Below are 16,160 nucleotides of genomic sequence, written 5' to 3' on the forward strand. Positions count from 1 at the left end.
TAACAAATGGGAAAGCAGCTCAATATCAGTCTCACATTTGCTATTCAACGCCCACTCAGAAAATGGAAAGGAATCCTTGAACCAACAAGCTTGCCCTTAGTGCGCACAGACGATTCATGCAAAGGTCAGGGGGAAATGCATACACAAATTGAAGTCAGGATAAACTCTCAAATTCTTGGAGAAGATTATCAAAATGTGTATGCACATCTATGTACCAACGGGAATAAATATATACAGCATGAGCTCGGGGAACACAGCATTACAGTATATAAAATGAACATTGTCATGAGCACGTGGTCCTCTTGAAGAAGATAGTAAAGGGGAAAACTCGACAACTACTGGTTTATTCTTGAATATTGTGGCTTTGGTAGGAAAAGATTCTTAAAGTATGCAAAAATTTACAGATAAAAACACTAACATTCAGAATTATTGTAAAGTAGCAAGTTACCTGATAAAAATATACTTTCAGATCTTCTTTACCTTGGTATCTATTTTCACCTCTGGAAAAAGATGCCAAGGAGAAGCAAGAGATCAAAAGTGTCGTTAAACCAGCTGCTATTCTATAAAAAAAAAAAAAAAAAGAACAATAAAAACATGAGAAATGTGATAAAAAAAACTACCAAATCAGATTTTTTCATAGATGTGTTCTTCACTAAGAGGGAATAATTTGGTGCAGTTAACAAGACAAAATACATTAAAGAAACTTTGACATTCAGTTGATGAAAAACAAAATCTAGTGTCACCTACGTGTTTTTCAGAAGCTTAGTGGCAAAAAAAAAAAATCAGCATTTTGGACATGTATCTGCTTTGTTACCCATCAATTTTAGCTACTTTCAATTACCTTCATTCGTCACTTGACCTCAGCACAGATAGACTACTGTCCAAAATGTCCATTTGTGACCACTCTACTCCTGGTGTTGTCTCAGACATAACAAAAATGTATAACTATTTCATACGTAAAATCAGTCTGCACAAGCTGTATTGCAAAGGTAATTTTCATTTAATGATCTACCAAATACAGGAACACAACTGCAGGCTACTCAGTCACAGAATGGAGATTGGAAGGCACATCTAGAGAACAATCTGGTCCAACTTTACTCAAAGTGCAGTCAACTACAGCAGGCTGCTCAGGGCAGTGCCCAGTTAGGTGTTGAGTATCTTCACAATTCATACTCCACAGCCTGTCTGAGCAACGTGTTCCAGTGTTTGACTGCCCTCAGTGTAAAGAAGTTTCCTATGTTTAAACAGATTTTTCTTTTTTGATACCTAAATTTGTGCCCATTTCTTCCTGTCTTTTCAGTGGATACCACTCAATCTGATGCCAAGAATCTGAATCAGTCTTTACTTAGTATTGGTCTCAGTATCAACCCTTGGGGTACTCCACTACTGAATGGCCTCTAGCTGGACTTCACGTCACTTACTGTAACCCTTTGAACCTCAGGGTTGAGCCAGTGTACAGTCCATCCCACTGCCACTGACGTGGTCTGTATATTTTTAGTATTTATATGAGGCTCTTCTCCAGGCTGAAAAGCCCCAGCTCTTTCAAGTCTGTCCTGTCATAGGGGAGATGTTCCATCCCTTGCAATATTTTTGTGGCTCCCCTCTGAATGAGCTCCAACAGATCCTGTACTAAGGATTCCACATTTAGAGTAGTCCAGGGGAGGCCTCACCAGCACAGAGTAGAGAGGCAGGGTCACCTCTCTCACCCTGCTGTCCACACTCTTTTTGATGCAGCCCAGGATACAGTCGGCTTTCTGGGCTGCAAGGGTACACTGTTGGTTCATGTCCAGCTTTCCATCTACCAGTACCTCCAGCACCCAGTACCCTTCATAAATTCACGCCGACCACTCTCATTTTATTTTCCTTCATGTAATTGAAAACTGCTTGTTTCCAGGACTAGTTGTTTTCCAGTGATTGACATGAGACTGACCAGCCTGTAGTTACTTGGATCCTGTGCCTCATCCTTCTTTAAGAGAGCAATGACATTTGCTTTATTGCAGTCCTCAAGACACTCTCCCTATCCCACTTCCAAGATCATCAAAAGTGACCTCACAGTGACATCACCCATCTTCCTCAGCATTCTTGCGTCCTCAGATTCACACATCCAGTTTAAGCATTCCCTAATTTGACCCTCTTCCACTAAAGGTAAGTCTTCCTTACTCCAGACTTTCCCACAAGTTCCAGGGGCCTAAAGGGTGGGAATCCTGAAGATCAGGCTTGTCACTAAAGATGGAGGCAAGGAAGACCTCAACTTCTTTAGTGTTCCTTGCCACCAAGTCCCTTGTCCCAGCTAGGAGTAGAGCCACATTTTGCCGAATTTTCCTTTCATCCCTTGTGTCTTGCTGCACCTTACACCTCTCAGTACGGATTTGGCTTTCCAAACTCACTCTGTATATTCAGACTGCAAGTCTATACTCCTCCTTGGTTGTATGATTCTGCTTTCATCTCCCATACACTTCCTTTTTATTGCTGAGTTCAGTTAAGAGCTTCCTGTTCACACCATATAAATTTTATTAATGCACTGAAGAGGCCCTGGTCTGACCTACAGTGACCCTGCTCAAGAACAGATTTACTAAATTTCCCACTGGCATTCTAATTTCATCCTCTTGTATCTTTTCTTCCACCATCTCCTTATCTTCAATATCCTGAAGCATCACATATACATATATTTTTCATTGTTACTTCAGATCTTTTCAACTTCAAAATTCTCTTGACAAGACTCAGACAAGCACAAGCTGCTTCAGAGGCAAAATGATTCATTAGAAGACTAAATAGGAAGATGTATAGTCAGGGTAAGGTGAATGTAAAGAAATGTCAGGGAGGAAGACTTAAAGGTAATTTATAATTTAATTCCATTTTGATTTCTAAGCTGTGTTAGGCTGTTATAAAGAACAAAAAAACCCTTCAGTTTGAACCAGCAAAAATCAGTATATAAAGCCATGAACAAGTGCTATGGCCATTGCAAATCTGTCTTGAATATTTCTAACATTCAAGCACCAAAATGGGAAGGGTTTCCAATGGAAAGATTTAAACTACGGTGAAAAATATTGAGGCAGAATGTAAGTAATTTGGAAAATATTTGGGCTCATAATTTTATCTGCAATCATATATTGCTGCTGTCTTCCCATTTTTTACTGAGGATCAGGCACCAGATACCCTGGTTTTGATGGGGCACAGTATTCTCTGTCATAGAGCAGAAAGAGCTGTTGCAGCCTAGGTTAATTCAGGTCTCTCTGCATTAGCTAGAAAGACAACAAAAGGCAAACTTCTTCAGGACAACCAACTGGATTGCATCCAGATAGAAAAGAATGCCCACACAGTGAAAGAGCAGCAGATGACAGAACTCTTGTTACCCTATTTGTTCTATATCACTGAATAACTCATTAGTTACAGAATGCTATTTAAAAACAAACTACTCAAAATAAGATGGAGGAATTCAGAAAGATTCTGTCAAAGTAAATTGCTTCTGAATAAATGTTATTATTCACGTCACCACTATTTACCATGTTTATACCCCAGCAAAGCTCCTCCTTTAATGACAACCTTTATTTTCCACATACAATTTGCAGATTTTGGTATTATGAGAAATGTTTCCCTCCACAAGAAATTACAGAATAATGCAAAGAGCAAATGGATGCAACTTTCTTTGAAGTACTGCAAGAGTATTAAAAGTCTTTCCTCATTCACATTAGCGAATAACTGAGGTCTCTATAATCATGTTATTTAAATTCTGAATTTCAATACCTGTCTCAGCCAGCTTTCAATAATATAATTCCTCGCATATATCAAGTCAGCCTAAATTCTGAATATCAAAGAAGGAAATGAAAAGTTTAAAGAACAAGATGAAATCCTTACACCAGAGGAATGTTTGATTCTCTTCCTACAACAGGCATTAAAGGAAATACTGCCAGGAGCACACACAGAAGAGTCCAGATCAATGTTGTTCTCTAAAGGAAAGAAAGAAACATGGGATATTTCAAAGTCACATGGACAGACTAGTGTCTAAACAGAAAAGAAATGTACACCGAACTAACAACTGCTACAAGTACCTCCCAACAGATACCCCCCACAACCCCGTGTCTATCATTAAAATTAACTGAAAAAGGGCACAAAGTCATTCTTATTACAGCTCTTCAATTTAATAGAAAGCAATCTCATTTCCACAATGTCAAAATACTATCAAAGACAATCAGAATTAAAGCTAATCTTATACTTAATAGCATTTTGAGGAAGCGTGGTCTTCATAAACACTGCAGTCACCACAAATCTGATGAATAGCCTTATGGAAGAAAGCAGTAAAACTGATCTCATCAGAATTTTGCAGCAGCTAACTAATCACCAGTTCTCTAGCAATACAGTAATATTTTCCAGTTTTTGAATCTGAATATCCTTTGATTTACCCACCGTAATCATCTAACTAGTTGTTGAAACTCTGCTATGGGGAAAGAATCCCAGCTATTTTGTTCTCAGTGAAGTCAGCAAGAGCTAAATCACTTAAATTTTTTCTACCTCGAGTCAGATTCTAGATCTTAAAAGGATATTTTTGGTGATACAAAACACCTCTTCCACTTTAAGACATGCTACTTGATTACTCAAGCACAATTAAAAAAGGATAAATAAGCAAGCAAAAACTTACATCTCAAAAATTCTAGCAAAGGAGGACTTTAAATTTGTATCCAAATTGCTATTTCAATTAAAATGCTAATTCTTTCCCAGACCTCTAGGTTTTAAGGTAGCCTGTGAAGTAAGAATTAAAACGAACAAATGGAACAACTGCCTCATACTAAAGATTGTACCACTTCACATCCGTATCTACCGAAGTGGAGTTTGTTCCTGTGAAAAATGGTATAGGAACCTGCCTCTAAGGAACAATATATGCCAGCTGACTGCAGACAATAAAGACAGGAGAAGCATTTTTCAGTTACTTCTTCTAAAATGGTAGAACTTTCACTGATCATGTATGTCATCGCTTTTGTCACTGTGGCAATTCTACAGTGTACATTTCATTTTAAGTTAACTATTGTTCTTATTTATCACTAACAACAGTAAACAAATAGCTAACCGCTATCCTGAAACAAGGACATCGGCATGATATCTGACAACTACGACAGATGACTTCAGAAAAAGACACTAGAAAGTTGTCAGACTTTCTGGATAACAACTGCTCTTGCATAAAAACACCACACTAGACTGTCAGCTGTCAGTCACGATGTCAGACAAATCAGTTTTGATACCTAAGCTGCATTCTTGCTTGTCTTGTCTATGAGGAATCTATCCAGATTGTATTAAGTTCCTTTGCTTTGCTACATGCTGCTGACAACAGAGAATAGAGTAAGTGCATAATTGAACAAGAATCAGGAAAGAGTGAACGCAACATCCTTATCAAATGTCTTTTTGTTGTTGTTGTTAAGCAAAGCAAATACAGTACCTTTGCTTGAACCCACAGCTGTGTGATCACTGGCCAGCCAGCAAAGACAAGAAGGCCCACAGTAAGTGTAGAGCGATAGAAAAAGCTGAAAACCTAACAAAGAAAATCCAATATAAGACTGAAAACCACACACATTAAATAAAATTTACAATTCTTCAAATAGATAAAACACTAGCAATTAGATGCTCCATTTATACATATGAGTGCAATACTTACTAGTAGTTCAATTCCCAGTATACAAGTCAAGAAGAAGCCTACAGCTTGACCAATAGGAAGCGACCAGAGATTTGCGGCAAGGCCTTGAATAACATGAAGTCTGTTCAAAACAATAGAAGAAGACAACGACTATCTTAATACAACAGAAATAATACAGAATTTCAGCTTTGAAAGGCAGGGGTGAAGGGTTAGAGCACAAGAAATGATTAAGGTATCACTGATCCTGCCTGCAGCTAGGAAGCAGGCTGAGTGATGGCCTGAGGCACCTTCTGCCCAGTTGAATTTGATATAAAACCTACAATAAAACCTGTCAGTTTTTTTTTCCCTCCCATTTCTGGCAAATCTTTGCGAGTAGTTGGACAAACTTCAGATTGCTCTTTATCCAAATTGACTCTGAGTTTATGAACATTTTTGGTTATGCTGTGCTTAACGTCGGTCATAACTGATGAAACATTCACAAGCTTTAGACAGAAAAAAAATCCCCAGCTAGCTCTTCCAGTGTTTTATGAGGCAGCTCATTATCTAACTGCAGTTGGTCTCATTTTCCCTGAATAATACCTAGCTGGTATCTACAGAATTGCCAGTGGATTATGGAAGCAATAGAAATCAGAAAGTAACAAATCTTTTTGGATATGGAGCGTTCAGTCAAGTTAAAGGAGAGCCAAGCGAGACAAGTTTGTTTCAATACCAGAGCACAACCCTCAACGTGACTGGCACATCCTCTTCAAAAGCAAATGTAGTTCACATACCCAACACTTTGCAGGATCACACCATTTAAAAATAACTGAAGAAAGGGAACAACCCACCCCATTTTACAAAACCAGTCAGCTGCTACATGTCATTTGCCCAAGTTTTTAACACCCATTTGCTTCAGCTACCAGAGTACTGAAAACATACTGGAAATACATGAACTTATGTTTCTTAAAAGAAAAGCTATCTTTAGAACCAGCAGTTGTATTAATCTGCTTGGAAACTGCTCAACACGTCAAGTGAAATATAAACCAGAGTACCTTGGAATACCTCAGAAAACATTTCAGCAATTTTAATAAAATTGTATCTGTTTTTCTCCCAAACTTACAAGAATAATTTAATTGTCAAGAAAAAGGAAACATAGATCTGGTTTTATAAATCATTCATTGTAAAACATAATCTTTACTCACTCTCTCACAACAGCATACCATATGGGTACTGGCAACAGACAGTATACATAGTATGTCCAAGGGCTCGTTTGAATCAACAGGAAAAAAGCTATTATCATCCCAACAAACGTAAAACCATACAAGGGACCAGTAGATTCCTGAAAAACAAACAGTTTAGCAAGCATTGTTGAAACGGTAGTAAAACAGTTTAAACAACACGCTGTTTCCCACTTGCAAATGTTATGCTAAAATGCTGCTCAAGCTGCCTTGTGACTATGAACACAACTCTGGATGCTATCTCTAGCAAAATGCAAAAACTGACAGTAGGATTTGAAATTCCAAATATTTCTACATAAGGTTCTGCAGGAAACTCTGAACAGTTAAAGTCCACTTGTAGCACTTGGAAGCCTAATGCATGCAGCATTATATATGTTCAACTTATGCTTGAAGTCCAATGGAACACAAAATTCTGCAGCTTGAAAAAAAATCAACTCTTAAATTTAGGTTCTAAGAGACTTGTAGCATAACCTCTCTAGTTCAAGACAATAGCATTAAAAAACATAAACTCTTCAGGATTTAGGGACAACTATGGAAGGTATCTTGCCACTAGCTTTCCACAGCTAAACTCCTGTAAGTTACAGGAGTTGTTTCCATCTTTAGGCATTAAGCTAAACAAGCCTCAAATTCTAATTGCTGCAAACAAAACAGAGACAAAAGCTAGGACAGCAGTGAAGGAGGTGCTCCATAAGTCAAGCCAGTTCTTCCTGATGCAAAAACGGGGTGGCTGCTGAAGAACCCATGGAGGTTGATGGGGACTAATCATCAGTTAGCAGCAACCTCCCACTTGTACAAAGAGGAGCATTAAACAGTCAACCCATCCACCTTTCACTTGGTCACTGGACTACTTTTCCTCATGTAGGGACACTGAGGTAAGAGAAGATTATGTACAATTTTAAAGAATTTTGTCTTTCAGTATTGCAACTCAAGGCAGCAAAGGCAGCTTTAGTAACAGCAGCCCCCAGCATAATGTGTAGGCAGCGACTGAAAGAGCTACGTTCTTTGTGTGATCAGTTACTTCGAATGAGCTGTTTAGGAAGATATGCGACAATGTTAAATATGCTGAAGAAGAAAAGACACTCAATTAGCAGGTCACATTGATGAGTTAGCAGTTTTTTATTTTCCCCTACTGTAACCGATATAAAACTGCCCTGATCTAAACTGACAGCAAATGCAAGCTCTAAATGATTTTTAAAATAAAATTTCTGCTAAGATATGCCATTAAGGAAAAAAATGCCACATAGATGCTGATCTAATGCAATTTTATTTTATTAGTTTTAAACTTTACATTTGCAGTCATGTAGGCAAGATGAATATGTATAGCTATGATAGGCACACAACATAATTTATTGTTGAATGGGTAAACAAACACAATCAACGTTTTATTTCATACAGATGCGAAGATTATACAATCCAATAATTGGCCATGCACTGAAGATGGAAATCAGATTTGCATATCCCCTGAATGTTTAAAAGCAGATTGAAAGGTTAGGCTTCTTGCTAAGAAAACCAACACGCTACTCTAAAAGAAAGAAATGTTTTTTCATAAGTAGCACAAGGAGCCACAAACTTTTATAGATGATATATACAGGATATGAAGTTTCATTATTCAAAGGCTGCTACCAGATTTTATAAGGCTGTGCTTTGCAGAAGACTGTCAGTGGTAGATTAGTTTCTCAGCAATATTCTTTAAGTAGCTCCACTATTATCCATAAACCAAATAACTTCCATGTAAGAAGTACTGGTCTCACACTGTGACTCCATAAGTATACAGCAACACTAAAAACAAATATGTTTCTAAAGAAATGGGTCTTTTGCTAAAATCGTCAAAGGAGAATTCTACATGGGCTATAAGAAGCCTCTTTTTTCCACCAGTACTACTGGCATAAAGTTTATCTTCAGTGAAATATAAAAAACTGTATGTATCAAATTAGTTTAGAATTAAAAAAATTTACAGTGACTAAAAATATCATGGGTTTACTTTATTTATTTATTCTATTTTTTTTTTTTGTGATGATTTTGTTCGTATCTAACACATAACACACATCCTGAACTATCCTCAGTTATTTGATGAAAGAAATCCTAAGTCATGCACAAAACTCATGAATATGTTCCAATTCCATTTTGTTTGATAATTTTCGCTAAAGGCTGAGACTCTCTCATTTCAGCCAATTGCTAAAACACCGAGATAGCATGATAGGAATTTTCTCAGAGTAGCATACTGAAGTCAGTAAAGATGCTACGTGAGTGCACCTTCTATTACCTAATTAAACAATTCAGTTTGTTCTGAACAAAAATTCTAGAAGTCTGGGAGGGGTTTAGTTTTTCCCCAGGGCTTCAATCCTGCCCTAGTGAAATGCCAGTATTTTGCCTGTTCACCTTTTCAAAGTCTCTCTTTTCTGATGAATGACTGAAACAAAAATGCACTTCCTCGGGTTTTGTACACTGGGAAATATCAAGCCTCCAATCTTGTCAAAAAAAGTTTCTTTCAGATTTGATGTCTTCTGCTTTAATCTTTCAAATCATAAATAAAGGAGTAAACTGATCTGTGAAATCACAGTTCGCTTTTCTATTAAAACAAGCTATAAATTTTAAAAAAATGCCATCTTGGAACTGCTCCAATTCTGAAGGCTGACTATTCACTGGCACAGAGGACAGGAACAGAATTTATATGCAAAAATCAAAATGGAAGTGCAAAGTCTGTATTATTGTAAAAATTATTATTATTGTTAGAGAGCTGACTAACTAGAAATTAATTACTTGCATTGATTGTAATAAAGACAGACTCTCTAATAGTTTTAAATTATTACATTTGCATTGGCTTTTAGTAAAATGCATAGCTGTGGGAAAGGAATTCAGAAAACGCAGTAATGCACGTTCTGATTTACAACGCATAGGAATACTGATTCTACTTCATGGACCAATAGTGACACCAGGCAGGATGAGAGCATCTAGCTCCACAGCTTCCCAGTTCCCATGTGCAGTCAAGAGAACTGAGCAGTGGAAGGTGTGCAGTTTGGTTTCCTGCACAAAGAGACCAAGTATACATAATGCTGAGAACGGAAATAACAGAAATTTCCAACCTACCTTATTATTACTCTGAGTAGCCTTAATCAAATTGGTGTGAGTCTTGATAATCACCAGAATTACATAAGTTGTCCAGCCCACAAAACTTACTGCAATGCTTAGGCCCAGGAATAACCTGTCGTAAGTATGGTAATATGACAGGCCTTCCAAAGCAAGGTTAATCAGGGTTTTGCACAGAGATACCTAGAGGCAGACAAAATATACAAGCATGAGTTTAAGGTACTCTAAGCTCCACACAACAAATCAACCTAACCAATAGCAGCTGGAGCTCCAGCAGCTTTGATGGTCTTGGCATGTGTGCAATCAGATGCAGCATTTTGGCCAACACTGACTGCTGGAATAGGCTCTGCTTCAGACTCTTGTTGGACTTAAAATCGACCATCACTTGTCTCCTTCACCACCCTTCTGAGCCACAACACTGGTGAGGATGATGAAAGCTATGTAGGCAGCACATCTTGAACAACATCTACTATAAGACACATTTTTCCCACCAGCATTTGAACATATTTTACCTTCAGGGGTGAGTCATTAAAAAAGCAGTCCTGAGTTTCTGAAGGTACCACATTTAAATAAGTGGAGAACTATGGATGGAAGCAAATGCAGATATGTTTTACTCAGTCTAACCATAGGTCTTTCTATCTCAGTACTTCCCTTGCCAATTAGTGATGGCTCAGGAGACACCACGATAAAAATGGCTGGTTTCCCACTGAGTATCATTCCTCACACATGGGTGTGCTAGCCCCAGGGATATTCCCGAAGATGGGAAACTCAGCTATGCAATTTGTGAACGCTTTGTGAACACAAAGAATTCTCTGGTTGATGGAAAGATCTGTGAGGATGTAAATAATAAGAATCTGATTATTCATGGCGATGCTACTTTTATGCCCAGGCATCCAGTAATTTTTTTAATATATTTTTTTAAATAACTTATCAACTCTATGAATTCACTCATCATGGTTCTCAAGTGTAGGCACAGTAGTGGACATTTCACATCCATCTTCCAGTAGAAGCAATACTCTTTTCAATTTGAGCACTTCAGTTCCAGATTCAGCCCATTTTGAGAAAACCTCGACCCATAATGTGTCATTACTCCGTCAACCAGAAGTCTGGCAAGGGACAAAGTCCATCAAAATCATATCATTACTTAGGATAAGGAATCTGGAGCACAATTATTATGTGGAGCACCTGAGGGAACTCGTATTGTTCAGTCTGGAGAAGAACAGGCCCAGGGGAGATCCTATTGCTCCCTACAATGACCTGAAGGGAGGTTGCAGCAAGGTGGGGTCAGCCTCCACTCCAGAGTAACAAGCAACAGGATGAGAGGGAATGGCCTATAGTCGTGCCAGGGGAGGTTCAGGTTGAACATTAGGAAAAACTTCTCCAAAAGAGTGGTTGGGCACTCATGAGAAAGGGAGAGAAAGCAGGGGAGAAAAAACAAACAAAAAAGAGCTGAACCCTAGCACCTCATGGAATTATTCTTCCATGCAATTGCCAGGTTAAAAGCAATCTCACAGGTTAAATTTTTTCACGTACTTTTAACACAGAATTCGGTAACTAAACTGAATGCAGAAATGGAAGACTTCTTTGTACCATTTAGCCCCAGAAATTACTTCTGTGCGTGTCAAAATGCAAACCCTGTCCCCACTGCCATCACAAAGTGCTGTCTCAGAGAGTGGCAGCAAATGCTTAGAAAGGTATTTAAAAACTGGGAAGCACAGAATGATGCTGCATATGGCTTTCAGTTTCTGACAAATCGAAATGTGAAATAAAAAACATGAACAGGTGGTTCAGGTAAGAGAACTGCAAAACAAATCAAGGTTTATGATGGAGCGAGACATACTTTTCCATGGAGCGAGCAGCTTAGGAAGAATGATTATGAACTACACTCCTTAGTAGCCCTTTGAATACCTCTTTTAATAGTGGAAAATATAAAACACCGTGTGCTTGTATATTGTGAAATGGTAACAAAAAGATTAAGAATTATGAGGAAAATAATGAGTAAGTCAGAATTATTTGTTAGAACTGATGTCATGAAATGCAAATTTTTAGAGACAACAGGATTTTTTGTTGAAAAGTAAGATGTATTGGATGTATTTCCAGATTTCTTCCAAGTTAAACAAATTGAAATGTATTTACATGTAGCAGAAGTTCTCAGAGTTTCTAGAAGATACATAGCAAAGACACTTACTGCTTCGTTGTACTTTCGTTGCTGAATATACAGTCTTGCTTTCTTTAAAAAGTTGATCTGTTCAGAATCAGAAAGTGGTCTGTACAAGAAAACAGATAACATTAACATCAATGCTTCTTTTCACAAACAGGAAGAGGCACAAAAACTACTTCATAATCAAGAAAGACTCTGGAACAAAAAGTATTCAGGACCTCATTAGTGGAATAAGCCATTTCTTTTCCACACGATTCAACATTTTTGCTAACTAATTTCTCCCAAGAACTTTTTCTTAAGATATTTTTTTAACATTGGGATCCCACCTATTTTGATAATGCAAATTCTCTCCCTTGTGCATTATTATTGACCATTGCTGTGGACAAGAAACACTTCACACACAAAAGTTAAGCCATTTAATTCATTTGGTAGTCATGATTGTAAACTGTCTGTAAGCTTATCAGCATAGTATGTATTGTTCAGGTTCCACAGTTGCAATTAGATGATGTCTAACAATCTTTTCCTTAAAAAAAATCTGAGAGCTTGTCTCCTCTTCCACAGGGAACTGTTAGAGCCCCCTAACTAGAGTTACCTGGTTGCACTGAGGTCTGTGGTGAAAACATCTGATTTTAATGAGTTTCATTTATCATCCTAAATCATTTCTATGATTCTTCCTTTACAGCAAGTAGCATCATGGAAAAACAAGTCAGTCAGCCAACTGCCACTGATCAGAGAAGACAGGAGCTAAGTCCCATTCCACGCTGTTCTAGTTAACCTAGAATGGCAGTGAGCAAGAAGATCTCCTAGGCAAATTGTCATCCATAAGACAGCCACTACCCCCAACCTCCAGCACCATAGGCACACAGTGACATGGATTACAATGCTGTGATAGCTCATCAACAGTTACAGGATAGCTTTCCTTCACACCCTCCACAATGCCACTGAGGTACACTACTGCGTCCCTCAGCTCAGCAGTGTGACACTCACTCACACGGACCTTGTGCAGAAATCCCAAATCTATGTTTTAGGCAGTGTCAAATACAGAGCCAGTATCGGATTCTCTTTCCTATTATTTTAATCCAGGCAATCACCTGGTTTTCCACTTGGTTGAACCACAAGGCAGTTTTTGATCTCACCCCACCACTGCCTTGAAACACTTATTCCCAATTGATTGCTATGAGCTTCAGGAACTACTACTGCTTGCCAGCCAGAAATAGCTGATGCAGCGTCAAGAATACATACACTATCTTTCCTATAGGGGAACAAATGGAATTTGTGCCTACAACTAAGGTTCCACACCTGGAATTTACCCAGGTATCATTAATTTAAAAAGGCAATACTTGTGTACTAAAATCACATATACAACACAACATGCTGAACAATGCACAACACCAGAGACCTAGAGACTTACTGAAATATCACTTCAGAGGAATTCAAGAACATTTGGATGCACTGAGAATTCAATGCAATTCTGAAAACAGGACTCAGCTCCACTCACGTGCATTCAGTAATGAGAGGTTCCCCACCAACATACTACTACAAATTAAAAGGTAGCCAGGCTGTGGAGAACAAAAACCAAAGCCACAAATTGCTGAAATCTACCCTTTTGAGATAGGCCACCAAAAACAAAGGAATGGAGAAGAAGAAAAAGTATATACCTAAGTCAATATCTCATCTGTTCATAGATGGTTAAGTGTATTGATTGACTGGGAACATCTGAATGCACGCAGAATTTCAGTTGAAGAAAGCAAATGAAACAAAATTCATCAGATGCAATAAGAATTTCATATTTTACAGACCAAAGTTATGAGATAGTGTTATCTTCGTTTTGATTATCAGAATACAAACAGGAGAAATAGTTTTGTAGGTTTTCGTTTTGGATGGCAAACGTGAGTCTTTGAAGATAACAGCAGTTAGCTTAAATTTAACTAAAACAACCATTTAGAAGATTTAGAATACTAAGCAGATAGTGTTAGAGAAAAGAATAAACTGATCAGTTATTTCCCTGTGTTTCAGCACGCAAAAACCCAGAGGCGCTACTATTATGCTAATGTATTCTCAAGGTCATCTAAGGCACATGTGCCATTAATATTAATAGAAATAAAATGAATTTAGTGATCATTATTAAAAAGATAACGAACTCTACAAAGAAACAAAGTTATAGGTGTGTATGTTCTTCCCAGCTACCCGTCACCAAAATCCAGTTCTACCAAACACAAAATGAGAAGCCCAACCAGTAAAATGAAGCATATTTCCATAACACAACAATATTTAAGAAGTTTTATTCTATTAAAAAAATACACAGAGAATGCATTTGGTCAACTCAAACTTGTTCTCCTTAATTTGAACAAGGAAGTATTACAGAATACATCACTCACGTACTGTAAAGCATACCCATAAATTTAAACAACTAAGAACTCAGTGGTCACATACTATTTACATTATGAGACACAGGAAAGGATGGTAGCACTATGAGAAAGCCACCTTAAAAAAAAAACAAACAACAGAATTACTTATCAGAAATAGCATTCTAGCTCGAGACAGAAAAATCCCAGCTTCATCCATGGATAAACATACTTAATTATGAAACAAAACAATTGTGCAAGAGCTCATAAACTATCCCTTACGAGATGTTAGCTTCCCTTCTCTTAAGTGTACCTGACAAAATTAATCTTTCCAACACATCATTCATGACTTATATAAGTTAAACTATTTGACAGCACTCATAACAAGACTGTGATGAATGAAGGCTACCATAGCAATGTCAGAAGAACCTCTCTTTGGCCAGTAAGCTTTATTTATCATCATGCCAAAAAATTACCATCCCCGTCAGCATACTGCAGGCAACCTATGAAATAAAAATCACAGAACAAAATAGACATCTTGCAATTATATCTTTACCCTCCATTACTAGTATGTTCATCTTATTATGTCTGATTATTTGAGTAGTGATTTATAGTCATTATTTCATACAGTAAATTTTCCAGAATTATACTATAAAAAAGTAACCCCTTAGGATCTGCAGTAGTTTAACACTTAAAAGGCTTCAGATTTAATTATGTGAGTCAAGGATGTATATGCAGGAGGGTAATGCTATGTATGAAGAAAAATACTAAGTTTTTTAAAGATTACTGTTAACTGAAAACAAACTTATTTCAGCTGTTTTGCTTTACATACATGCAAATGTCCTTGTATGTAAAATTAATTAACTCATGCTTGAGAACTTTTAATCTCTTGCAGGAGGATTTAATAGTCTCTCCAAAACTCTCTCCTCATTAAGTTCACCTGGGCCCACCTTTCAAATCTGTTGAGGTCCCATCTGAATGGCATCCCTTCTTTCCACTGTGTCAACTGCACCACTCAGCTTGGTGTCATCAGCAGACTTGCTGAGGGTGCTCTCAATTCTGTCATTGATGTCACTGATAAAAAAGCTAAAGAGCACCAGTTCCTCGGGGGGGCACAGCCTCCACCTGGACACAGAACCATTAATCACTACCTTCTGTCTGCGGCCTTTCAGCCAATTCCTTATCCATCGGGTAGTCCACCCATCAAACCCACATCTCTCCAGTTTGGAGATGAAGGACAACTGGAATAAAGCCTGTTAGGATACTGAACACGTGAGACAGCAGACGTTCTCATCTGCTTACTATGAAATTCCTAACCCTAAAACAGTTGGCAGGTAAAGAGGCATCAGATAGGTGCCTGCCAAACAATCCTGACAAACCTTTTTGTCAAAAGGCTGAGCAGCCACAGATTCTAATCCTCTTCTCAAGATGATTCCTGGCATTTTGACAAATTACAACCCCCCAAAAATTACCCTAAATTAACATTGCCCCTCTCAACACAAAATTCTATCCATCACCATCCCAGACACAGAGCAACCTAAGCTTCATGGCAGACACCCCCATTTTTCTGTGATGTGGGCACTGAGGGGTCAGCACTACAATCTCTGCTCTCACCAGGAGGGAAAATAGCCAGCAACAGAAGCAGTGGAATATATTCAAGCTGTTTACCAACTACCCCACTGTGAGGGAACCATACCAAGAAGGACAGATTGCTTCCAGTTCAGCAA

General features: G+C 38.0%; 1 protein-coding gene across 3 annotated transcripts in view; it reads right to left on the reverse strand.

Annotated features, from left to right (window-relative positions):
- The window catches only part of PIGN (phosphatidylinositol glycan anchor biosynthesis class N), a 100,043-nt gene that overhangs the window by 29,826 nt on the left and 54,057 nt on the right, over window positions 1-16,160 (reverse strand). For all 3 annotated transcript variants that reach the window (XM_072327790.1, XM_072327791.1, XM_072327792.1), the window contains exons 13-19: window positions 12,116-12,194; window positions 9,928-10,110; window positions 6,805-6,941; window positions 5,645-5,744; window positions 5,429-5,521; window positions 3,856-3,947; window positions 449-560 (exon numbers count right to left, since the gene is read on the reverse strand). In XM_072327790.1, the coding sequence (XP_072183891.1) occupies window positions 449-560; window positions 3,856-3,947; window positions 5,429-5,521; window positions 5,645-5,744; window positions 6,805-6,941; window positions 9,928-10,110; window positions 12,116-12,194 (796 nt within the window). The remainder of the gene's footprint in view (window positions 1-448; window positions 561-3,855; window positions 3,948-5,428; window positions 5,522-5,644; window positions 5,745-6,804; window positions 6,942-9,927; window positions 10,111-12,115; window positions 12,195-16,160) is intronic.

Source organism: Excalfactoria chinensis, chromosome 2, assembly GCF_039878825.1.
Source record: "Excalfactoria chinensis isolate bCotChi1 chromosome 2, bCotChi1.hap2, whole genome shotgun sequence".
Lineage (NCBI taxonomy): Eukaryota > Metazoa > Chordata > Aves > Galliformes > Phasianidae > Excalfactoria > Excalfactoria chinensis.